The sequence below is a fragment of the Hypoxylon trugodes genome, assembly GCF_022578975.1.
Source record: "Hypoxylon trugodes strain CBS 135444 unplaced genomic scaffold F4822scaffold_9, whole genome shotgun sequence".
NCBI lineage: Eukaryota > Fungi > Ascomycota > Sordariomycetes > Xylariales > Hypoxylaceae > Hypoxylon > Hypoxylon trugodes.
Window position 1 is genome coordinate 634,882 of NW_026250024.1, and position 23,019 is coordinate 657,900.

The 23,019-nt window shown below is 45.2% G+C and overlaps 9 protein-coding genes across 9 annotated transcripts; 3 read left to right on the forward strand and 6 right to left on the reverse strand.

Moving 5' to 3' along the window:
• Window positions 1-140: 140 nt before the first annotated feature.
• F4822DRAFT_415502 (S-adenosyl-L-methionine-dependent methyltransferase) lies at window positions 141-1,425 on the reverse strand. The gene has a single exon (XM_051459236.1). It carries the CDS (start codon window positions 1,348-1,350, stop codon window positions 322-324), a length of 1,029 nt encoding a protein of 342 aa, XP_051310305.1. The 5' UTR covers window positions 1,351-1,425; the 3' UTR covers window positions 141-321.
• A 259-nt stretch (window positions 1,426-1,684) lies between these two features.
• Window positions 1,685-3,572, reverse strand: F4822DRAFT_445921 (MFS general substrate transporter; the record flags this gene model as incomplete). Its single annotated transcript, XM_051463447.1, has 8 exons — window positions 1,685-1,702; window positions 1,753-1,956; window positions 2,005-2,269; window positions 2,321-2,423; window positions 2,476-2,569; window positions 2,627-2,824; window positions 2,879-3,365; window positions 3,436-3,572. The coding sequence occupies 8 exons, from the start codon at window positions 3,570-3,572 to the stop codon at window positions 1,685-1,687; spliced, it is 1,506 nt and encodes a 501-aa protein (XP_051310306.1).
• A 2,361-nt stretch (window positions 3,573-5,933) lies between these two features.
• F4822DRAFT_415506 (glycoside hydrolase family 76 protein) lies at window positions 5,934-7,736 on the reverse strand. Its single transcript, XM_051459237.1, has one exon. The coding sequence runs from the start codon at window positions 7,280-7,282 to the stop codon at window positions 6,047-6,049; it is 1,236 nt and encodes a 411-aa protein (XP_051310307.1). The 5' UTR covers window positions 7,283-7,736; the 3' UTR covers window positions 5,934-6,046.
• A 1,038-nt stretch (window positions 7,737-8,774) lies between these two features.
• On the forward strand, window positions 8,775-11,742 carry F4822DRAFT_366244 (Six-hairpin glycosidase-like protein). The gene is made up of 5 exons (XM_051456183.1): window positions 8,775-9,181; window positions 9,240-9,431; window positions 9,487-11,077; window positions 11,138-11,336; window positions 11,415-11,742. The coding sequence occupies exons 1-5, from the start codon at window positions 9,123-9,125 to the stop codon at window positions 11,570-11,572; spliced, it is 2,199 nt and encodes a 732-aa protein (XP_051310308.1). The 5' UTR covers window positions 8,775-9,122; the 3' UTR covers window positions 11,573-11,742.
• A 260-nt stretch (window positions 11,743-12,002) lies between these two features.
• On the forward strand, window positions 12,003-12,378 carry F4822DRAFT_433079 (uncharacterized protein; the record flags this gene model as incomplete). Its single annotated transcript, XM_051461775.1, has 2 exons — window positions 12,003-12,054; window positions 12,128-12,378. The coding sequence occupies 2 exons, from the start codon at window positions 12,003-12,005 to the stop codon at window positions 12,376-12,378; spliced, it is 303 nt and encodes a 100-aa protein (XP_051310309.1).
• Window positions 12,379-13,052: 674 nt separating this feature from the next.
• F4822DRAFT_433080 (uncharacterized protein) lies at window positions 13,053-13,450 on the reverse strand (the record flags this gene model as incomplete). Its single annotated transcript, XM_051461776.1, has 2 exons — window positions 13,053-13,228; window positions 13,318-13,450. 2 exons carry the CDS (start codon window positions 13,448-13,450, stop codon window positions 13,053-13,055), a joined length of 309 nt encoding a protein of 102 aa, XP_051310310.1.
• Window positions 13,451-13,999: 549 nt separating this feature from the next.
• On the reverse strand, window positions 14,000-16,852 carry F4822DRAFT_366261 (putative GMC oxidoreductase). Its single transcript, XM_051456184.1, has 3 exons — window positions 16,300-16,852; window positions 14,588-16,239; window positions 14,000-14,528 (listed from the first exon to the last, which is right to left on the reverse strand). Exons 1-3 carry the CDS (start codon window positions 16,349-16,351, stop codon window positions 14,484-14,486), a joined length of 1,749 nt encoding a protein of 582 aa, XP_051310311.1. The 5' UTR covers window positions 16,352-16,852; the 3' UTR covers window positions 14,000-14,483.
• Window positions 16,853-17,790: 938 nt separating this feature from the next.
• Window positions 17,791-19,998, reverse strand: F4822DRAFT_445925 (benomyl/methotrexate resistance protein). The gene is made up of 5 exons (XM_051463448.1): window positions 19,524-19,998; window positions 19,289-19,461; window positions 18,153-19,194; window positions 17,998-18,096; window positions 17,791-17,946 (listed from the first exon to the last, which is right to left on the reverse strand). Exons 1-5 carry the CDS (start codon window positions 19,788-19,790, stop codon window positions 17,896-17,898), a joined length of 1,632 nt encoding a protein of 543 aa, XP_051310312.1. The 5' UTR covers window positions 19,791-19,998; the 3' UTR covers window positions 17,791-17,895.
• Window positions 19,999-20,945: 947 nt separating this feature from the next.
• F4822DRAFT_366340 (alpha/beta-hydrolase) lies at window positions 20,946-23,018 on the forward strand. The gene is made up of 2 exons (XM_051456185.1): window positions 20,946-21,144; window positions 21,290-23,018. Exon 2 carries the CDS (start codon window positions 21,377-21,379, stop codon window positions 22,898-22,900), a length of 1,524 nt encoding a protein of 507 aa, XP_051310313.1. The 5' UTR covers window positions 20,946-21,144; window positions 21,290-21,376; the 3' UTR covers window positions 22,901-23,018.
• The last annotated feature ends 1 nt before the right edge of the window (window position 23,019 follows it).

Here is a 23,019-nt window from a genome sequence, read left to right on the forward strand (position 1 = left end):
TCCCGCTTTCGGCTAAGCCATGCCTAGTTAGTAAGAATGAGTTCCACATTTCCGGCGTAGCGGATTGAGCAATGCCGGACTGCCCGGAGTGATTAATATATAAACCAGGGGCACTTTACAATTCATCCGAACTCGCTCATGTTTTCGCTTCCGTTTCTTTTGAACGATTGTCTCGGCGTGGGTCTTATATTTATAGGAAGGCTGGCACGCATTGGCGAAGTTCCCTACCACTCCGTGACCCACAACCAGGGGTCATCGCCAAGTGTCCAGGACAAAGCCTAAGATTTCTAAATCCGAACAACTAGATTACAATTTATATATCTAATTGGGTTTTTGAGCAACGCAAATCCAAGCAGACATCTCTATAACACCCGTCTTCTTTTCCTCATCGGTTAATTGTCTCCGTATCTCCTGATCCCAACGACCTCTTTCCTCAGAGTTCCATTCTTCCCAAATCTTGGCTGTCCACATAGGTGAGCTTAATGTCTCTACGATCACTTCTTCAGATTCAAATACCCAATTTGGATTAGCCTCAGACATTTTGATATGCTCGTTGGGAAAGCCTCCAGCTTCCATGATGTTGAAAACCTTCTTCTTCGTGGTCCATTCAGGCTCCATATACATGGGTTTGAAAGTTGTTTCAGGTTTGATAGCATCAACAACCCCTTGAAGTAGATCTGCGGCCCTCCGAACCTTCCACGTCGTAACAACGGCATATCCACCAGGCTTCAGCACGCGATACATCTCGGCAGCACCTGCAACTGGATCTTTGAGAGCAAAAATTCCCAAATTCATAATGACGGCGTCGAATTCGCCATCCATGAATCGAGAAAGGTCTTGCGAGTCTTGAACATATGCTTCAGCAGTTGTCCAGTCAAGTCCGGCTTTATTCACCATAAATGATTCGATCATAGCAGGCGCCAAGTCGATGCCAGTAACCCGCGGTGGAGGGGAAATTGGTAGCCCAGGGACAGAGATGTCGGGTGAAGGAGATAGCAAGAGTTTAGTCACGATCCCTGGCCCAGCCGCGGAGTCTAAAATGTGGCTTGATGAAGTATAGCTTGATAACGGCAAGCATGACAGGACTGCAGCTGCTAAACGTGTAGCAGTAGCTCCCGCATTCCTTTCATACGCTGATGCATTCTGCTGAAAATGCGATTTGATGGAAATTTTGGCGGCCATTTTAGCGGCGGATACTAGTCTTGAACGAGGGAATGAGTGGTTAGATTTGCGGCCTAATAAGTTATAAACTCGGCTTTTACACAATGATGATATTCGTAGCATCTTTGGTGGCAGGTACGTAATGATTTTATACAAAATAAGTAGAATGGTGGATCGCGTCGGGTACATATAACCTGACGGAGTGTCCCCGGAAAGTCTCCGAGCTACCCCTATTCATACGGAGACATTAAATATGAAAAGTTGCGACTCAATCTACCTATCTCTCCATCAGGAATAATTCTTCTATCATTTCGCATGTGCTGTAACCTAGCGAAAGTATTTTGGAAACATCACATGGATCGCGATCTATTCCTTAACGTTAGGAAATGCAAGACTAAAGTATCCGGAATGTGGCCCGTTATCAACCCTCCGACTCCAACAGTAACTCCCGAGAAATATTCCTAAACTCGTAACTTCATCAAATTATCAAGTGTTGTTCTTGTTTTTCTTGGCGTATTATTCATTACATTACGTATCGGAACTGAGCAGGTAATTAGCGAAGTACGAATTTCTCTTAATCAGAAGACTTACATAAGGATTCTCAAGGTCTGTACAGTCCTGTGCTCCCATCTCTCTACCATTTTTTACTATATCATCTTCTGTGATTCCTAGTTCGTTCATCTGCTTATCTCTGCGGTTGTTTCGCATGTTAAGGATAACTCTCCACTGGAATATGATTAACATCTGTACGCCTAAACATACAGCACAACCGATGCTTCCCGGGATATATCGAGGCTATACATTATTAGAATTTGGCTTCAGATGTTAACAAAGTTCACTTACCGCGTCCTTTGCTTGGAAAATTTGCGAGCCAGCCATATTTCCAATACAATAACCCAAGAACGTTATTGTGGAAACGACAGTACGCTTTGTCCGTCCGGCAACATTTGACGTAACTAATGACCATGCAAAGAATGTAGCAGTTATGAATGTGCACGTCATGAAGACTGCTCCCCACTTCGTCCATTTATATCGGGGTTCATTGGGAAGGACAGCTAGAAGGATAAACCCAATAATTGCAGGAATTGTAGAGATCATCATAACCCACCTAGCATACACTTGATTAGATCGCACTCTTGTTGGGATATTTCGTACTTACATGCGAAGGTTCTTCTTTTTAGTAACCAAGACTCCAACTGCGAGAAAGTAAAGCACTGCGAAAATACATTTCGGAATGTTCAGGAGGAGCACTTCCAAATTGGCTACCAGTGAAGTTAGTTACAGTATCCAAATCGTAAAAAATCGCGTACTTACTAAAGCCAAATGTTGTGTTCAATATCGCCGAAAATGTCGACAATGCCCCATTAGGGACTGCTCCCACAAAAGCGTTAATTCCGGCAAACCAAAACTACAAATCATTAGAATCAATAGTACCTAAATCCAAGACGATCCGTGATAAAAATACCGTTGGGTCCACCAAGCACTCTCTAGCCTGTCCCCATTTCCAATCCTTCATACCTGTTCGATCGTGACCAGTGTTATTAGCCATCACACGGGCGATGGCTATCTTTTTTTCGTCCGTCGATAGCCAATGTACTTCGGATGGTGTTCCAAGGAAAAGGAGGCATAGTAACCCAGCCAGTATGGTGAAGCCGCCCAGAAACTAAGAAATCATTAGACCATTTTCAATAATTTTATCCAGTATATCCCCACTTACAAAGGATATATATCTCCAAGCCTGAAAATCGGGGTTCTTATCGGTGACAGACCCAATCCCATATATTACCGAGTCAGTGATGATACTAACTCCAGCATACCCGGTTTGAAATACTAAGGCTCTGGAAGGGTGTTCTCGTGTGGTATACCATGTCCCAACAACCAAAAGAAACCCAGGGCTTATACAGCATTCGAATATTCCCTGGAGAGCGCGAAGGGTGATGAGATGGGTAAAGTTCTGTGAAAATCCAATACACAGTACCACTAACCCCCAGCCGATAATATATAGCGAAAGAACCCGTCCCATTGAATATCGCTGTAATAGAACGATAGATGGGAATTCGAAGCACATATATGTGAGGTAGAAAACCGTAGTGAGCCATGAGTATTGCTGCCCAACAAGACCTGTATCTTCACGCAAGCCAAATGTCGCCTGTGTACCAACACAGGCTTTATCAACTGACTGAAGACCATGGCAAAGCCACATACTGTGTAATCCAAATATTAGAATCTATTTCCGCTGGTTCTGAAAACATGCCAAATAGGGGTTTCACTCACAGAGGGAGGAGATATCTGTCCACTTTTCGCCTCAGAAGTTTGAATTCTCCATCAGTATAATCAGATGGCAGATCTTGACTTTCGCTTGGAGTGATAATGTCGTCGTGCGAGAATTTGACTTTTTCGCTTTTCTCCATTTTGGTCAATAACAGCGGACTCTTGAGTGTCCCAGATTAATATCTAACGGTGCCACTGGAAAGAGTTCATTAGATTGATAGCACTTACTGTATATCTTATTATAATGGTTTTTTCGTAGCTACTTATAATGAGTATCAGAGTATATCGGATCGAGATGAGCTGGATCCGTAGAAGGTAATGATTCTCGGTTTCAAAAATTACAACATAGAAGTCGTCACTATGGTTAGAGGTTTCTTCCGTTGGGCATTGATTGGAGTCAAATCGAAAATGAAAAAGAAAAGGTACGACGTTAACAAGCTCTTCGGAACATTTCCCGAGCCTTGATATATCCTATGAACTTAAGCATCAGAATTATGGACTTATATATACACTATCTAGCGGAATATTGAACGAATTAAAAGGGCTACATCATGAATGAATCCCGACGAGAATTTGGTTACAACCCCCTTTCCTTCCACAACATTATCTCGAATTCTAGTTCATAAGCCACAATTGCTCGGCAGTTATATCAAATCCTGGGGTTTTGACGTGCGATGCGAATGTCTCAATCTTCAAAACAAATTTACCGGGATATGCCATGTGTGTCAAAATAAAATACTGGTGCCAACAGAGACAATGGCATGGCGGGAATCGGAGTAGAGTATATACCGAATATATCAGAATCTGTACAAGGAATTAAAATGTCTGGCTTTTAGGGTCTCGACTTCTAAGATAGACAACCTTGATACTGCCCTTCCACGTCAACTTACCTCAGGGCTGGGCGAATAAGGGCATATGCAATATGCTTGTATGGCTTGAGAAGAGTTTCAGATCTAGAATCGTAGACGATAACATGCCTAGTTACATGGAGTTCGGCTTGCGAGGCAAAAGCAAAGGGAATTTTAGGTAACTCAGTATGTCCAGGAGACCGAATGCCGGAATAGCAGACCATTCAAAACCCGATAGATTATGAATGTGTGCCGGTGAGGATCATGATCCCTCTGCATCTACATTTCATGTAGCTACCCGTCCTCACGTTGCCCTGTGATAGGTTAGAATCAACCTTTATCATTGACGTTAAATTTGCTTGGCATGGCTTAAACCGAAAAGAAAACAACGTGGTTGCATCTTTGACTTCTGAATTGACTTCTGTCATACTATTCTAGAACTTGAGAAAAACGTCATAGTCCTCTTTATCGTGCTGCACTATGCTTAGGATGGCTCGATGTACGACGACGAAAGTCTTATCCTCAAGATAACTTCTGCAAGGCATTTAGCTATGGGGCTTAGGGGAAAATCTGATATAGTGAGCTCAAATCCGCTAGGGATATTGCTTAACCCTTGATCAATACCTTCATCGTGTCTCATCGGTGGCCATTCCTACGCGCAACGGTGGCGCATAGGAAAACCGAGTACAATCCTTAGAAGGAGGGAGAAAAATTAGCATGCAAGTGAGAATGGATATCATGCAGCGGAGGAGGGCTGCTGTGCGAGTCAGTGAGAGACATTCCGGAGTTACTCTTCTGAGACTGACTTTAGCGAATATCATGACATCTTGCTTCCACAATCCTACATACCGAGAATATCTTGCAGATTCTAAGTGGTCGTGATATAGATCAATCTACCGACTTAAATCCGTTGCTCTTAACTTATCGAATTATCGTCAACTTCTTTTCGTTAGTCCTCGTCTCAGAATATGATACACTCTTGATAGGATTTCTTGATGTTACATCATTGAAGTGATGCCCCGCCAAAATCTTAAGGTAAGGGAATGGTTCATCATACGAGTAGATTGTACCGTAGAAGAGTCGGAAAATACAGTCAGTGGAGGGCTTCGTAAGGTTTGGGGGTGTGAGCCCCCTCCATTATCAAGAATCTGATGGATAACAAATTCCTCATTCCACACAGGATAGGCCTCAATTGGGTTATTTCAGCCTTGAATATGTCTGAGGAGTTCCAGTCCCAGACCTAGAGTAAATCGCTACCCGGTGCCCGGTATCCGGTGTTCGGATGGTGTCCTCCCTTACGTGTAACTAGAACCCATCCCATAGGCCTAGGACTAGAACTCTGTGAAACTCTGACGACGAGGATTGTGGACTTCTAGAACTGGTTTGCTTTTACCCCATGTTCGAAAAGGGTTGGTGACAATTTTTCGTACGTGAAGTGGCTGCGGCCTCTTGACTTCCGTAATGTTAATGTTCACAAGACAGCAATTCAAAGGCGCCAATCGGACAACAACGTACCCAAAAGATGATAGCTGTGGCTAATCGCCGACCTCCCGGGGTTGAGAGCAAAGGGTACCCTCCATTTCCGGCTCCATGTCGACAAGCCGAAGGCTTGCCCAGGAAATAAAAAAAAAAATAAAAAAGCCAAGAAAAATATGATGATATGGAACGATATTTTATATGAACATATGTAATGAATATATACAATAAGATCTGCAAACTTACAGTGTATCTAAAGATTATATACAATTAGTGTATAATTAATACAATTAAGACTTGACTGCTAGCTGCGGCGCGCTTGATGCTAGTAGACTTTGAATAGTCTCAAGCGCACTAAGCTCGACACCCAGGTCAGATTGACCATCAAAACCACCAGTGTACCATTGTACACCGCATGTAGAGTTGTCATAACCACTACAACTTGATGCAGCTCCCGTGGCACTTGCCTGAAGCAAGGCCTCAATATCCGTCTTCATGCTAGGGACCAAGACTGCAGTCTTCCCTAGCCAACGTGACAAACTAGCCTTGAAGCTAGTTTGGTCAATGTTGCACGACGAGTCCGGTTCGCACTTTTGCTCAAACATTATGTTGGTCGCGTTGGGATCAGGAGTGAAGAATTTGCTCTGTGCTGCCTTGACTAGACCTTGCACTCTTGACTCCCAAGTCGCATCACCGCCAGTGAAGTTGTACATATGCGCAGCGCCGTGGAGGTATGTTGCGATGTTATAGGTCCATTCGTCCTGATTTATCCCAGTACAGTTCGCGCCCTTGTCGTCACCTGCACCGTCGAAAACGTGGAAATCGGCACTGACAAAACCGACGCTCGTGGACCAATCCCAGACTTTGGTAGCCCAGTCGCCGAAAGTCTGGTTTCCAGTGTGCCGCGCAAGCCGAGCTGCAGTCTGGAAGAATCCACCATTGGATACGGAGTTTTTATAGTAATATCCGTCGGCCGTCTCGGTATATTGCCACTTAAGTCCACCACCGCAAGTCGCGCTATCTTTATTCCACCGTGTCACGAAATCTTCGAAAGCATGTGTGCCGATGGCCTGCCAAGAGTTGGCGCAATCATCGGCGGCACCAGTTGTGGATGCTGCACATGGTAAGGCTTCGAAGCCATATTCCATAGCAGTAAGCGCATTGTATACCCAGTAAACCTGATCGTCATTCGCCTCGTAGTTCTTCTGCTCGGGTGGGACGAAGTCAAAATTGGGACCGAGGTTCTTCGAAAGAGAGTCTAGGAGATCGGCTTTGTATGTGGTATCGCCCGTGTAAACGGTGTAGTCCATCAATCCATTCCATGCAGATCCCGAAAGCCACCAAAACCACGGTTGTGGTTGTTTGAACTGTCCCGCAGTTGAGCTAGGGTCATGATAAACATAAAGACCCTTCGCAACTTTGGCCGCAATGTCTTTAATGGAAGCCTGATCGTCTACATTGAGATCTAACGCAGAAACAATTGAAGCAAACCCAACAACCGCTGCAATAATGGATATTTTCGTCATTTTAACGACTGACTATATGAAATATTATGCCCGCAAATAAAAGAATGAATTGCCAGCAACAAAATGCCGACCAAAGCTTACCTGGAATTCCTTCATGTTAATATATAGAGAGGGCCCCTTTCTGAAGCAACGTTGCTCATTCACGGCGTACACTGTCAGCAGCCTGCAGGCGCGCGCCGAATGGATGTCGATCATTGTCGCCTTGTAGCGAGTCAACAAGGAATCCTCAGCCACCAAAGGATAGAAAAAGGAAGTTCGGACAATTCGTTTATCAAGGGGATACCATACAAGAATGGCTGAGCCAATGAAACGAACGCGACCCCCAATATCCTCAAACAACCTAATCTATTTTCAGTTAAGAGTAATAAAAAATAGGAACTGCTGCTTTTAGCATCTGACGCCTTTCAGGTACAACATCGTCAGATGAATACTTAGGTAATCGCCACAACAAGTCTTTAGTCTCCTTAATTTCTTCTAAAGAGGATGTAAAATTCTGCTATGCGCCTAGTTTTCTTTGTTTAGGTACAATTTTCGGATCTCGGATCTTTAGGCGTGGTGTCGTAAGCGCAGTAGACGCACGCAAATCCAACGTGAATCCATCCGTCTCCCCATCGATACTTTGGTACTTCTACGTACACACCTATACTTAGTATCGTATGTACCTCGATAGATTCCCTAATATCTCGGTGAAATATGCATGTATAACTCGACATTAAGAAAAGATAGCGGCAATTCCGTGGCTTTGTGCGCCAAGAGGTGGGATTAAAAAGAAAAGGGGCTCTCCTGCAGTGAACCCGGGGAAATCTTACAATCCTGGCTCCAATCGGAATACTGTACTGTATGTATACGCCAAGAATTATGAGGGCGCTATCTTTTTTCAAGTTCCGAATTCCGGGTTCACGAGGGCCTATCCTTGCCCTAAGAATTTCAAACTCGCACATTGATTCGATTTCCTCATCTCTAAATAGTCGACGATTATTTTTCTCACGACGGTTACCTTTTTATAAGTACAACTTATACGGATATAGCGGGAATAGCATATTAAAAAGATGCGCCGAAGGATACCAGACGCAATCGAGGCTAACTCTGTCAGGCGGTTTGAAAAGGTGGGCAGGTACTGTAAGCCAAATCGATTTATTTTAACGGATGCAGTATTCCGGATTTTCGGAGTCTAGCTTCTATCCATCCGGCCTTCCTACAGCTATAGAATCGAGACCGAAGGAAAAAGCAGGGAGAGAAGTATATTTTCAGGCAATTGACGATTAATCTACATTGAAGGTTTTCGAATTACTACGGAATCTCGACATTTAATTACTACTGATTGTTGCTCCTTACCACTTAGGCACCTCTATCGTTATTGATGTCAGCTGAATATCAATAAAATGATGCACCCAATATCGAGTCCAACATACTATCTAAATATCAACGACACATGAGATATCAAATAGACTCGCATTATTCGGTATAATTCATCGGGTATAGAGTGACCCGACAACCTGGTTGAAAGACCTCGCTTAAAAATCGAGGCTCGTTACCCGTATTGCCATGATGATGACTATCATAGTATAGGTCAGGGGTTTACGTTAGCGACGTATTATAGCTGCTATAGCTCCCCCGCATTCCCCAGATTGCTAGCCAATTTGGAATGTTTACCCCAAATGCCTAGAAATCTAACAGGACTAGGGGATCATGTTAAAGAGATTAGACTTGATATTTCGGTGAGGTTTATGCCGAGGTGACAACTCGATAGAATACAAATAAACGCCCATATGGAGGAATTAAAGTATACCCCTAGAATGAGGGATCAGAGGTTCGAGGATATCTTCGTGGTTAATCCATTATGGCGCCTTTCTTACTACTATCCCTATTGCCGGCATTAGCCTTGGCGGCAATCGATAGGTGAGAAGTCAACCAAAAAAGAAGCACATTCGCAATTAACTAACCAACATGACAAAAGACGCGCTGTAGTCTCTCGTTTCAATGTCGTTCGTTCAAAAATTCCAGAGGAGATAACGAACCAAACGACGCCTCTTCAGGTTGGCAATGGAGATTTCGCTTTCAATGTGGATAATACTGGCATGCAAACATTTATACCCTTCAATACTTTGTCAAGTTGGGGGTGGCATAATGATTCCTTGCCGACAAACGGGTAGGCGCTTCTCCAAATGAATCATTGAGTCTTGATAAACTAATTGATTTGATAGCGAGAAATTGAGCGATTATCACGGCGTGGAGGTGTTAACCCATGATAAAAACGTCTCCTACGATCTTGAAGACCCGAATCTACCCGAAGTATCGAAATGGCTTACTGCGAACCCCAATCGCGTCAATCTGGGCCGTATCGGGTTAAAATACAAGGGCGATACTCTTGCGCAGTCACTAATCACGGACCCGCGACAAGAGTTAGACGTATGGAACGGCGTTATCACGTCAACTTTCAAGGTTGATGGACAAGACGTAAAAGTGGTGACTCAAGGGGATTTTGAAACCAATGCTGTCACTTTCCAAATTGAATCGGATCTCATCTCATCTGGAGATTTACAAGTTGAACTCGATTTCCCTTACCCTCCGAAGCATAACGTAACGTCATCTTCCGACTTCGAAATATTCATGGGATCTTATGACTTCCCTTTGAATCATACCACTTCAATTGTGACTGACCTCAAGGGACCCCGCAATGGTATTGCTCATATACACCATGAAATGCAGGAGACTACTTATTATGCCAATCTACGGTGGCCCTGCAGGTCTCCCTTATCGCTAACGCGCAACGAACCTCAAGGCTCCAGCAAGGTGACCGCGCATCGATACACACTCGCTCCTACGGCGTCTTCCCACCAGCATAATGCTCCCACATCAATTTCATTCACTGCCCAATTCTCCCTTGATCTGGAATTACCCGCTTCTCCGTCAACGATACAGAGGCGCAACCCTTTGGCTTGGAATAAATATTGGAGTGAAGGAGGCTTCGTCGATCTCACCGAGTCATCTAACCCAAATGCTACCGAACTTCAACGACGTATCATAATGACTCAATACTATATGAGGGTGAACAGTGCGGCAACGGGACAGATACCTCAAGAAAGCGGTCTTGTTTATAATGGATGGTGGGGAAAATTCCATCTCGAAATGGTGGTTTGGCACTGCGCTCACTGGGCTACGTGGGGCCGACAGCAATATTTCGATAATATCTTCCCTGCGATGTATGAGACTCTAATGCCCACTTCCAAAGCTAGAACTCAGCGTATGGGATGGGATGGAGCTAGATGGCCCAAGATGACCGAACTTGGGACTGGAGGAATCGCCCCAGGCGAAACTCGTGCATATTTGATGTGGCAGCAACCCCATCCTATGTATTTGGCAAAACTCGCTTATCAAGCCAAGCCAACTCGTCGAACCCTGGAAGAATGGGATCGAGTTGTAACTGCAACGGCTGACTATATGGCTTCTTTTGCCTGGTTTAATGAAACAACAGGTCATTACGATCTTGGACCACCATCAAAAGGTGTTACGGAAAACTCTTTTCCGCTGGAGACCCGCAACCTAGCGTATGAAATTGCGTATTGGAGATGGGGTTTGGATGCGGCGGCGGATTGGAAGAGGAGACTTGGACAGACTGTTCCTGGGCAATGGAGTACCGTCGCAGAGAAATTAGCTCCCCCGCCGCAGATCGATGGCATGTATATCCCCTGGGAAGGTTCCGGATTGAATAGTTCGTGGTGGGAAGACCCGAGTCTTAGCAAAGACCCCCGCAGTGTCATCATGTTACAGGGAATTCTTCCGGATACGCCTGCTGTAAGTCTTTTAACCCGAAACTCGCCTCCAACGCACAAGCAACTAACTTAAAGACTCAAGGTTGATCCTGAAGTTGGTCTGAGAACTTCGAATAAGATGTGGGAAGTTTGGACCGATACCAATATCCGAGGTTGGGGACGATCCGTTCTCGCAATCAACTCAGCTCGTGTAGGGAATCCTGAGCGCGCCATCCACCACATGACAAACTATGGCTACTGGCCTTTCGATGATGCTGGTATGCCTACTCGATCCGGACCTAGTAAGTACCTATCTTATTGGCCCCCATTCCAGATGCAAGGATTTTATCGCGGTTTCTAACTATACTTGTGCAATTTAGACCCTTCGCCACCGCCATATTTCCCAGGTGGTGGCAGTTTCCTCTATGCGATCGGATATATGGTTGCAGGTTGGGAAGGCTCCGAAGGTGACGCGCCAGGATTTCCGAAGGATGGGACTTGGGTTGTCAAACATGAAGGCCTTCTCAAAGCCCTCTAATTTTATAATTCAGATGAATAATAACCTTAATTAATTTTCATGAATTGCGGAGCTTCAGCCGTCGAGTCGTTATTGACGCAAGGCCTTCCTACAGGCCTTCAAGGTTCTATGGTGAACTCCAGGACGGCGATGCACTACTACAATGGCGTCCTGAAACCCGCCAACAAACCAGAATATACTAATTCTACTTGATACGACCTAGTTTCCCATTGCGAAATGGATCTCTTGAGTAATTAGATGCATGACGTAGGAATATGAAAAAGAGACTTAATGGTGACATCACGATCGCGACATCAAGGTATTTACTTTTCGCCATATTCTTAACAGCAGCCTTTCTAAAATAAATAAACCCATTTCATCTCCTTCAGTAATCAACACAAATTCAAAACTCCTATCGACAATAGCTATCCTGCACGGTGAAATTACCAAGATGTCTAAAGAAGGCGGAGATCTCAACCAAATGGCCAAGGATGGCACAAGCAGTAAGTCAGACTCTAGTTCCCTTGTGTGTTCCGTTGATCAACTGAACCACCCATTTACACGAGACGATCACAGTTCCCGGCGACGCAGGAAAACAGAATATACTTCCATCAGTACCAAACCCGGATCAGAAGTTGCGAGATACATCGGGAGGCATCGGGGGGTCGTCGTTACATAGTGCCGCCGATAATCCGATCGGGGCAGAAAAGAACATTGATGATAATGCCGTAACTGCCAGTGGGGGCGCCGTTCCGCAATCAACCGCAGCTAAACCTAGTGGTAGCGGAGGGAAGGAACGAGAGCCGGAGAGGTTCAAAACTTACTAGAATAGGAAATCGTCTCAGTTTATAATAGTTGCCGCGCTATGGTTTATTTGAGAAGAAATATAGGGGAAAGTGAAATCAAAAGAAGAAATTGAATCTCAATCCAATAGACAAGTCGATCTATATACCTGTGCGTCCTGTGCCTGAATGTACCCAAGCTATTGCGTTGTCGCATCCGTCAATATATATGCAGCTTAATACCATTTCGGCACGCCGCTGTAAAGTGTCGGGTAGGATACAGTAAAAGTTAACTACTTCGCCGAGAGAGAAAGAATTTAGGGCACAGACAGCCCTCTTGTGGGCTACTACCCAGCAGTTGGTAGCGCGCTGGGGGGCATGGTGCTTCTATATATTAGAAGGGTTAGCGCAGAGTTCAGGGGCAAGTTTCTGGATTTATTTAACAGTTAAGCCCCCCCACGAGAAAATAAAGGGTTTCCACAGAGGCAGTGTCAACAATTGCGCTTTGTGCGATGTGTAAGTATAGAAATTACACTAAATAATATATCTCAAATGATATCATGCATGATAGTCGCATGCCATGTCAGATTTTCCCAAAAACGCCCGAAATATGCGACACGAATATGAAATAATGGGATACCGAAGGTGGTTACCCAAGAATTCTTTCCGGAGGAGATATTCCCACCATAGATAGGTGTCCTTCCCTTCAGGTTTTGAAATTACGACCAGCCCAAGAAGTTGAGAAGGTTGTTTCGTGGGTCACCATTAGCCTCGACCTGTAGGGCCTTCTTCCTTGCCTGTTCAACTTCGGGAGTGTTTTGTTGCGAAAATATACGGTCCATGGTACCAGCCTCACGATTCAATTGTGAACGCACGTAAGTACCAACCGTGTAAGCTATTTTGAATGTCAGTATAGATAAAACAGATGAAGTTAAATATAGGGGATAGTAAGAAGAGTAAATGAAGACGTGGGGTTGCACTAACCAGCTCCCAATACCACTAAACTGGGTAAAATCCTCGAGGATACAGGGCCAAGCTTAGGTGCCACAGGTGCGGTAACTCTAGCGGCTGCGTGCATGGTGTGTGGGCGTAAACCTTGCGGATGAGTGATAGCCATGGTTTTGATTGGTTGTTTCGGAAATTTGTGATGCGGCGGTCTTAATAGTGAGTAGTGTAGGTACATGCAATGCTATAACTAGAACCCGTGTGGTTGGTTTGGCGTTGATTTAAGTTGCACGGATGTAATAAAAGGTTGTATAAACTTGATTGTGGTGAAACATACTCCACGACGATAGACTCGACGGCGACATTATAAGCTTCTTGATTTCCGTCATATTCGTTGTTGTTTCTTCCGCGTTCAAGTCGTGTAAGTCGAGAAGTTATTAGACGTGGGATGATTCTACTTCGTCGATCACGATACAATGGGGTGATGGTGGTGTTGCGGGCGATACCGAAGCGCTGACGGCTTAGACAAATTCAGTATAGCTTAGGCCCCCCAACGCCAGCGCCTCATATAGTGGCCAGACCTCGGCCGGAATCGAGCTAAAATACAATCATTTCTTCGTTCTGCGAAAATGTTCATGACCCGTTTGATTCGTTGTGCCGGTTCATTATCGCTACCAGCATGGCTTTTACCGTAATTTTGTCGCCGAAGGCCTATTTCATCTGTTCATCTCGAGTTAAGTGATCACTATTGAGGGAATCGGTGGGTTGAGAAGTAATCATCAAACGATTAATTGGTTCTCTATCCGTCCAAGCGAAATAGGTAAGCATCCGACAATTTTGACAAGTTTCCGCCATTCAATTTCACCTTCTAGGTTTAGGTAAGCACAGAAAAAAGAAATAGAATCCCGGTTTACCGGTACCTAGGTAAGTAATGATAATGAATAAATATTCATGTAATCGCATCTGTATTGGGTCAAGCCTCATAATAACTTAAGGAATCATATTAGTAATAGAGCGGTAATAGAGATTCACACTCTCATTCCAATCTTTCCATCTTCATTCTTTCTTCAATATTTCCAAGTTCCGTGTTATCACACACTTCAGGAAGTCATAATTCATAAGAAGTGCAAAGCTGAACATAGAAAATCTCTAAGCTTAGTCCGATTCTATCCAGGAAATCACTCTCATGCCTTGAGGTGAGGAGCCTAAGCAAATAGCTCGGGATACTCAGCCTTAATCAGATCGGCGCCCTGTAGATATTCAAGTTAGCTTGTTATTTTATACCAGGAACGAACTCGAAGATACATACCTTCTCAGCAATCATATAAACCGAATTCTGAATACGACAGTCGGGAATAACAGGAATTACAGACGCATCGATAACGCGCAGGTTATCAACACCGAAGACCTTAAGCTTGCCATCAACGACACCTTCTCCAATATCTTTAGCCATGCGGGTAGTTCCGCAAGGGTGGAATCCGGTCTGTGAGCGCTCAAGGATAAGTTTATCCATCGCCGCGTCTGAGGTACGAGGCATCGGCCAGGGGTAATCTTCACGAATCATGTCGCGCATACCTTCACCATTCATCAACACATCGTCTACCCAACGGATACCCTCGCGCATAGCTAGGATATCCAAATCCTTAGCGAAGAAGTTGAGATTGATCTTGGGTTGTACTAGTGGGTCCGCGCTGTTTAGCTCCACTGTACCAGACCGGCTTTGTGGGCGTAACAGATCAACAATGACCGTGAGGTAGTCCCCGGTGGGTGGTGTAGGGATGTGCCACTGGAAGGCGTCGCTAAACATTGGGACGAAGTCAATCTCAAAGTGAGGCTGTCCTGCTGGTCCGAATGGATCTAATCCTCCGTTGGCTTCTTTGGCTGCCACATACTCAGGGTACTTCATTAAGCGCTCGTCGATGCGTGGGAGACCAACCAACTCAAGGAGACCTGAAGTGTAAGGGCCTTGGTTCTTCCAACGGTAGGCACTGACGGCAGCATCATGCTCAAGACCTGCTCTAAGAAGATGATGGTCTAGACCGGTTCCATTTTCAAGACGGAAGACATGAGGAAGAATAGGGTGATCCAATAGGTTTTGACCCACGTGAGGTGAGTCGACAACTGTCTCGATGTTGAACTTGGAGAGTTCAGCCTTAGGACCGATACCGCTAAGCATAAGCAGCTTTGGGCTTTCAAATACACCAGACGAGACGATAGTTTCGTACTTGGATGTAAAACTATGTGTTTCACCAGTGGGTAGGATTATTTCCACACTGGAGCACTTCTTCGTAGTGGGGTCGATAAGCAAGCGCTTAGAGTTGGTACCTGAGAGTACAGTGACATTGGTCTTGCCCTCGAGGTACATCCAACTTGAAGAACGCTTTCCGTTGTAGATACTGTTTGTACATTTCCAGAGGCCTCGCATGGTACCATTATGGACATCGTCGGTTAATTCGCCACCCTTGCTTGTCCAAGCCTTAGTCAAGGCATCTCGGAAGGGTTGAATCTCAGGCACCATATCAGAATGGGACACTGGAATAGGGCCGCCAGCACCAATGTACTTCAGCTCTTCGCTGAAGAGATTCTTGTCGTCATAGTACGTAGCCGGCTTGTACAAGTATTTACGGATGTTATCCCATTTCCACTCGTCGCCGCCATAGGGAGCCCAATCATCAAAGGTACCGGCCGAACCGGGGATCCAAGTGTAATAATTGAGACAACTAGAACCACCGAGGGTTTTACCACGGGTATTGGGCTTCTCGACACGAGTGTACTCGGGACGGTCGATCATGGTGGTCTTGTATGCCCAGTCATATTTGCTGTCGCGTAGTTCGAAGGCTCGGGCGGGGGTCGTGATTGCGTCAATATCTTTCGGGTTGCTGATACCAGCTTCGATAACGAGGACTCGAACGTTAGGAGATTCGGCTAGACGACCAGCTACGGCGCAACCGGCAGTACCTCCTAGAGATGGCGTTAGTTGAAGCATCGATGGTTAGTCTGATGCCTTTACGATAGACATACCTCCGACGACGATGAAGTCAAACTGTTCGATGGACTTGACTTGGTTACCCATGTTTGATGTTTCGATTGTTGATATTTGATGCAGATTTAAATGCTGACGGCGATGTAGTTTCTATTGAGGCGACGAACAAGTCTAAAAACTTTCTCAAGATGATGGCGGAAAGATGATACAGTGACGATGGATTCTAGTCGAGAATAGGATCTTTCTGTGCTTAGTCGATGATGTTTAGATTGAAGTTGATGATAGAGATGATAGTTATAGTTGTGCTGATGGTTGTGATGATGATGGATGGAAAACACTTTCAGAATGCCTGAGATATCAACTCCTTTTATCCCCAAGACATGAGGGACTTTCACAACCCCCATATCAATCCGAGTATAGTTGTTCATATGGGGTATACGCATAGGTTCATAGGTACTATGAGTAAGCATTGATAGATGCCTCCAAATCAAGGGCATTCCGAAGCGCCATAATGCATTGTGTTACTCAGGACATGTATACTTCTAGGTTTCTATTTGCTAGTTTTCATGTCGGTCTATCAAATTAAGAATAGCCCCTAGTGTATTCCTTGTATGATAGCCTGATCGGGAAGACTGTGCAAGCCTCTACGAATGCGAGTCCACCCCGAACATAACATCGGAGAAGTAAGCTTAGGATTAATTCCATAAGCCCCCGAAAATATCCGGTAACTCAAAATTGACGTCTTCAATCTCCATAATCAATTTTTCCATAGTATAGAAGCTTAAAACTAGAAGTATAGACGAACCCGAGCGAGTTTACTCCATAGACCCAGATGCCGAACTAAATGCGACCCCCTTAACGGCCGTCTTACAGTGTCAGAAAAGCAGCTTCGGTGAAAAACCGGGATTCCGACAGGACCCAACCGCGACGTCACCATTCAATAAACACCGAAAATTAACATGATAAAAATTTGAAGTCATGAATACTCTTTAAATTGCACTTTTTACTCAAAAATGGAGTATAGTAAGATCCGATGCGCATATTTACTCCCGCAGACTCGATGTTTAGTGCTGACGCCAGCGGGATAGGCGTTTATTGGTACTGTGTCTAGATTTTTACTCATTTAGGGGTTTGAAAGACTTGAAAAAAAAGTTTTAATTGAATTGATAGGTTGAAAAGCCACTATGCTGGTTTTTAAGTGGTTTGGGAACTCAACGTAGCTTCGTCGCGACGGGACTTATGATCATTCCAAGTCTGTTCAGGAACCTCTAGGTTTCTACAGAAACGGCGGCCAATAAAAAGATTTCCATGATTTAATGTGAAATAATATGCTTTTTCTATGCTATAATGCCGTTCATACGTTTCCCTTAGGTAAGTGATAGACAGGAATTCTGTAATCCCGCGGAGTCTATGCGCCTCGGTATCAAACATCTGGGCTTCTTACAGCGTTTCGACGATACCAAAGTACCAAGATAAACCGCCATTTATTACAATTTATTGATTTTATGTCGCCTCCCTAAGTAGATCTAGCTATTTGTTGTCATTTTTCTGTCCTTTTTTCTACTGTATATGTTGCTTGTTGAATGCTAGTATGGACACCGGGGTTCCTTCGGCATCCGATTTTAGTATTATCGTTAGATATCATGCCGCGCATTCTTGCTCATATGACGGATCTTTTCGCCATACTATCAAAATGTTAGGCAAATAAGCCATGAAGGACTTTAGCATTGACTCACACGATAGAATATGAATGGGATTGGTATGAAGCATACGGCAATGCCACCAAGAAGGGAATTACCAGGCCCAATGCCGAGTTGCTCAAACAATTGTCTCGCCTAGTGGAGTCATTAGTAAGTTTCAAACCAACACAGCCATGGCTTCTCTAACTTACGAATAGCGGGAATGCTGCACCGAATGAAGCTCGAAATAGGGCGTTGCCGGCGAAAATGGATGCAACATAAGCGGGATACGAAATTCCCAAATAATTGAAAACCGTGTTGAACAATGTAACGACGCCAACTGTGAAGAAGCCGGAACCTATAATGGGCAGAATCCAATGGACGCTTCCTCGTGCCGTCCAACCATACCAGAAGAGACATATCGGAAGCGAAACTGCGCCGACTATCGTAGGTGGGAGTACCATCTCAGGTTTGAAGGAAGGTTGGGCGAATTTCGGCACTATACCATACCGAATCCAGAGCAAAAATATGGGTACGGTAACAAGAGCACCGATGAAGATACCCAGAAAAGCTAAGCCTTGCTCGCCAGTCCCGAATCCATAAATCTCGCCGAACACAAGGGGAAATGACTCAAACCAAAGGAAGAGAACTCCATATAGCAGCGCCGAATACAAGTCCATGAAGAAAACAATAGGTTCCGAGAACGTAAGTGTGAATGCCCTACCAAGGACAATCAAATGGTCTTTGATTGTGTGATTGGCGGCGTCGATTTCGGACTGGCTTCTAAACCGATTATCACCGGTAAGTTTTCTCAATCTCTTCGCTCTTCTATACAGAATATTGGCCGCGCTAGTCTCAGGTAGCAAGAAAAACATCAAGATAATCACCAACGAGCATAACCAGGTGAATATCCATATTGTCCATCGCCAGCCCTTAGCCGGTGCCGCAAATCCACCAATTATTGGACCAAAGACGGGACCGAGAACACCGAACGACGAAAATATACAGATTCCATAGGCAGCGCGGGCGGGATCATACATGTCGACAATTGTGGCTCCGCCAGTTGCTAAAGGAGGGCTGCCGACAAAGCCTGTTAACACTCGGAAGATGAGGAACATAGGCATGTTTACTGCGAAACCGGTTGGAAGTTGGAGTAGGATGAAGGTGAGGAATGTCCAGAAATAAAGGGGTCCGCGTCCGAGTCGAGGAATTTCGGACATTGGAGACCAAAGCATAGGGCCCAGTCCATAACCACTGCCAGAAGCAATAAAAATTAGCGATATTGTCAACTTGGAAGTATAATGGGTCCTCGTTTTCTTATTCCTTTCCTAGTATGAGGGGATCTTACAGAGTGAAGAGGGAGAGACCTAGTGTTGCGACGATCTCACTGGTATCGAGATCTTCCATGATACTTGGTATACCAGGAACGTAAATTGAACTGGCAATGTAGAAAGAGAAATTAAGGATGCACATTATGGACATAATTAAAAGTTTCCAGCTACTGGACCAGTTTTGGGGGTTCTGTATCCCATATTAGTTTCGAAGGTCGTCCTCTACAAGTCCAAGCTATTGGAAACACTTACTTCTGGGTCATCAGGCCCGTACCAATCCACAAGGTATACACCTTGGCCATCGTCGACGATATTATTCGCACCCGGCTCCTGATATTTGGAATGCTGTGGATTATTGATTTGTTCTCTTGGGGGTGTTGGTGTTGACCCTGTACTCGGTAAGAACTTCTTCCACGATGACGGATCAATCTCATCAGGATATTGCAATAGTTTTCTTCTAGATAAGAATCGTACGAAAAGACCAAACTCAGTATCACGGAGTTGAGTAGCCATGATCATGTACAAGACAAAACGGTCTTCTAGGTGTTAGGCTTCTTCGCCTAGGAAAACAAGTCCTAAAAGAACATACGGTCTTAAATAATTAAAATTACCTAGGTACTCTACCAACCCTGGAATACTTTAAAGTCATTCATAAGCGAATAGATCTATGCTCATTTTTCTTATTAGTTTGATAATACAAGATATTACCTACAGCCTAAGCCAGGGCATAGCGAAACAAAAGGTATCTTGGACAACCACAATGTTGGTATTCAATATCCTTGTATGGTGAATAGCGTTGGCTGTCTCTGGTGATTGAATGCAAGATTCGGAGTTTGTATGGAGCTATAGGGTCTAACTCCGGAGTTGCTACTGGAGGTTACGGCGGATAAAAGCCCTAAGATCTTATCAGATGCTGGATATAAAGAATGCCCGCATCTAAACAGCGTCAATATTGGTGATATATTGGATACGTATGATTCAATTATATCAAGCACTCTGTTGACTGGATTGACTACACGGATATAGATTGTGAGGGGATGGTCGTAAGGCCTCGGGTTGGAGTGGCGAACATCGGAGTTATATGCTATTGTTGCACAAAATGTACCTCGTCATGACGATGGTGGCTGCAGACAGTGCGCACACTCGCCGGAGGGAAGAAAAAAAATACCATAACCACACAATCGTCCGATTTATTCTGCGAAAACTCTTGTCTCCTAGTTATCCAAAATATCATTCCCAAGCTACAGCGATTCTTCTAGCCAATGCTATATTTTATATTTTGTCTTCCGACTCATCTGCAAGCAGTGCTTGTGCTCATGACGGGGTAACGAACGCGTTACTTAATCGAGGGGGTTGGGACTGCATACGTAAAAGTGGTTGTGGCTGATGAGGCATTGTAATTCCATCTGGGTGCGTAGGTAGGAATACGCTTAAGACTTTTAGTACATTAAAACTAACACTTGTATAGGCATCAAGGACTTTCTTAAATAGTAGCAGGCTTTAATCGAGGTCATTAAGTTATGCTTTAACAACTAAGATGATGCGGGTTCTTCCAGAGGCTTAGATTACACTGTTACGTCAGCAGCCGGTTTATTCCGTACAAATCCCGGGGAATTCCCTGTAACATACCTGGAAAAGATCGTCCCTTGACGACTTAATTAGGGAAAGACCTCACAAACCTTACCACACCATGGATCGCGGCTGTGTCACCGAGAGGCTGCGGCGCAGCAATTGACTCGCAGGGTTTAATCGAAATTAGGGATACTACCTCTCTTTCAGCTTCCTTGAATAGATGTTATCGATTAGATGACTGTCCAATGGAAGTTTGTTGAGGTTAACCCCAGGGTATCATCCCGGGTAAAGGATCTACAATGTAGGAACACAATCTCGCAGCTTGGCCCGAATTCCGTGCTATCCTGCCCTACCTTGCCTTATTGGCGTCGTTCCGCCTGTCTACGCGACACAACTACCTGTTTGCTATTGTCACTAGTATTGTCTAAGCTAAGCATATATACTAGAGAGGTCTTGCTCTTCTTATTTGGGGGTTTGGTCCTAGGTTTCATCTTTCGCGCCGACAAAACGGGATAGAAAACAATTAGAACATCATGGGTCGCTCAACGGTATTCGCCCAGGGGCTTGTCGCGCTCGCAACTCTAAGCGCGGCATCTCCTGTGCCCATTTCAATAACTTCATCAAAAAGAGCCGCAACCAACTCAACGGGTAGCATTTCGTGGGGTCCTTGCTCAGACCAATTTCCGTCCAACCTCACATGTGCGACTTACACCGTGCCTTTAGATTGGTCGGATCCGAATGGTAACGAGACGATAGAATTGGGCATGGTGCGCGCCGAAGCCAAGGACAAAGACAACCGAATCGGTTATCTGTTCGTGAATCCCGGTGGCCCGGGTGGTCAAGCCACTAGCCTGCTCGCTTCGCTCGCTCAAGAACCCGACCGCCTAGATTCTCGTATCTTGGACCGCTTCGATATCGTCGGGCTCGACCCACGCGGTGTTGGCATCAGCACTCCTGTGCAATGCGACCCCGCCGCTTTCAATAAGCGCGTGGCTTACTTCCCCGAGACTCAGGACCAGTTCGACGATCTCGTCGCATACAACAAAGGTCTAGCCGAGAGCTGCCGCGCTAAGACCGGTCGTCTGATTGATTTCGTTGACACCATCAGCGCCGTCAAAGACCACGAAGCCGTCCGCAAGGCACTTGGCGACGAGAAGATCAGTTTATTGGGTCTATCGTACGGCACGCAACTCTTCAGCCAATACGCCGAGCTGTTCCCGGATAACATTCGTGCTTTGGTACTCGACGGGAATCTGCAGCATTCCCAAAGCGAGTCTTCAAACTTGCTCATCGAAAGCAACACATACGAGACCACTCTCAAGCAATTTTTCTCCTGGTGCGCCAACGCCTCTGAAGATGAATGCCCACTTTCTGGCCAAGACGTGCAAGCCAAGTATGAAAGCGTCCTCGCCAAGGCTACTAAGTCACCCATCCCAGCTTCAGGTTGCAACAACACAGACTGTCGTTCTGACGTGACATCCGAAGACCTACGCTTCAACCTCCAGGGTTACCTGATCTCAACCGGATCGTGGTCATCTCTCGCCCAAGCCCTCATCAAAGCCGACGACGGCGATGCAACCTTAGTCTCGCAGGCACAAGGTTTAGCTGTCGGTGACGCATACGAGGACTCATCGTTATATGCTGGCACCGCAATCGCATGCCAGGACTGGGACCACGCCTCAACATCGCTCGCCGATGTCCAAGCCAAAGCCACCCTTGGATCTTCGCTCTCGCCTCTAACTGGTGGCGCGTGCCAAAGCTACAAGATTCAAACATCATGTATCGGATGGCCGGCTCCCTTATCTAATCCGACGAAGAGGGTTACTTATAAGGGAGATACCAAAATCCTCATGGCGCAGTCTACTTATGATCCCTCGACGAGCTATGCGTGGGGTGTAGGGCTTCATGCTGAGATCGGACCTGATCGATCTGTATTCCTGACGCGTCGTGGCTCCGGACATACGAGTTACTTGCTAGGTGGCAATACGACGGCTGCGATCAATACGTATCTCTTAGATTTAACACTGCCAGATCCAGGTACGGTGCTTGAGTCGTAAGCGAGACCAAGACGTGTGTATTAGTATGTGCTATCATAGAAGGCAAACAAGCGAGCGAGTTCAAAACTTCGTAGTATATAGAAGAATTGTTAAAGTATATATTCATTTCTTATGATTTT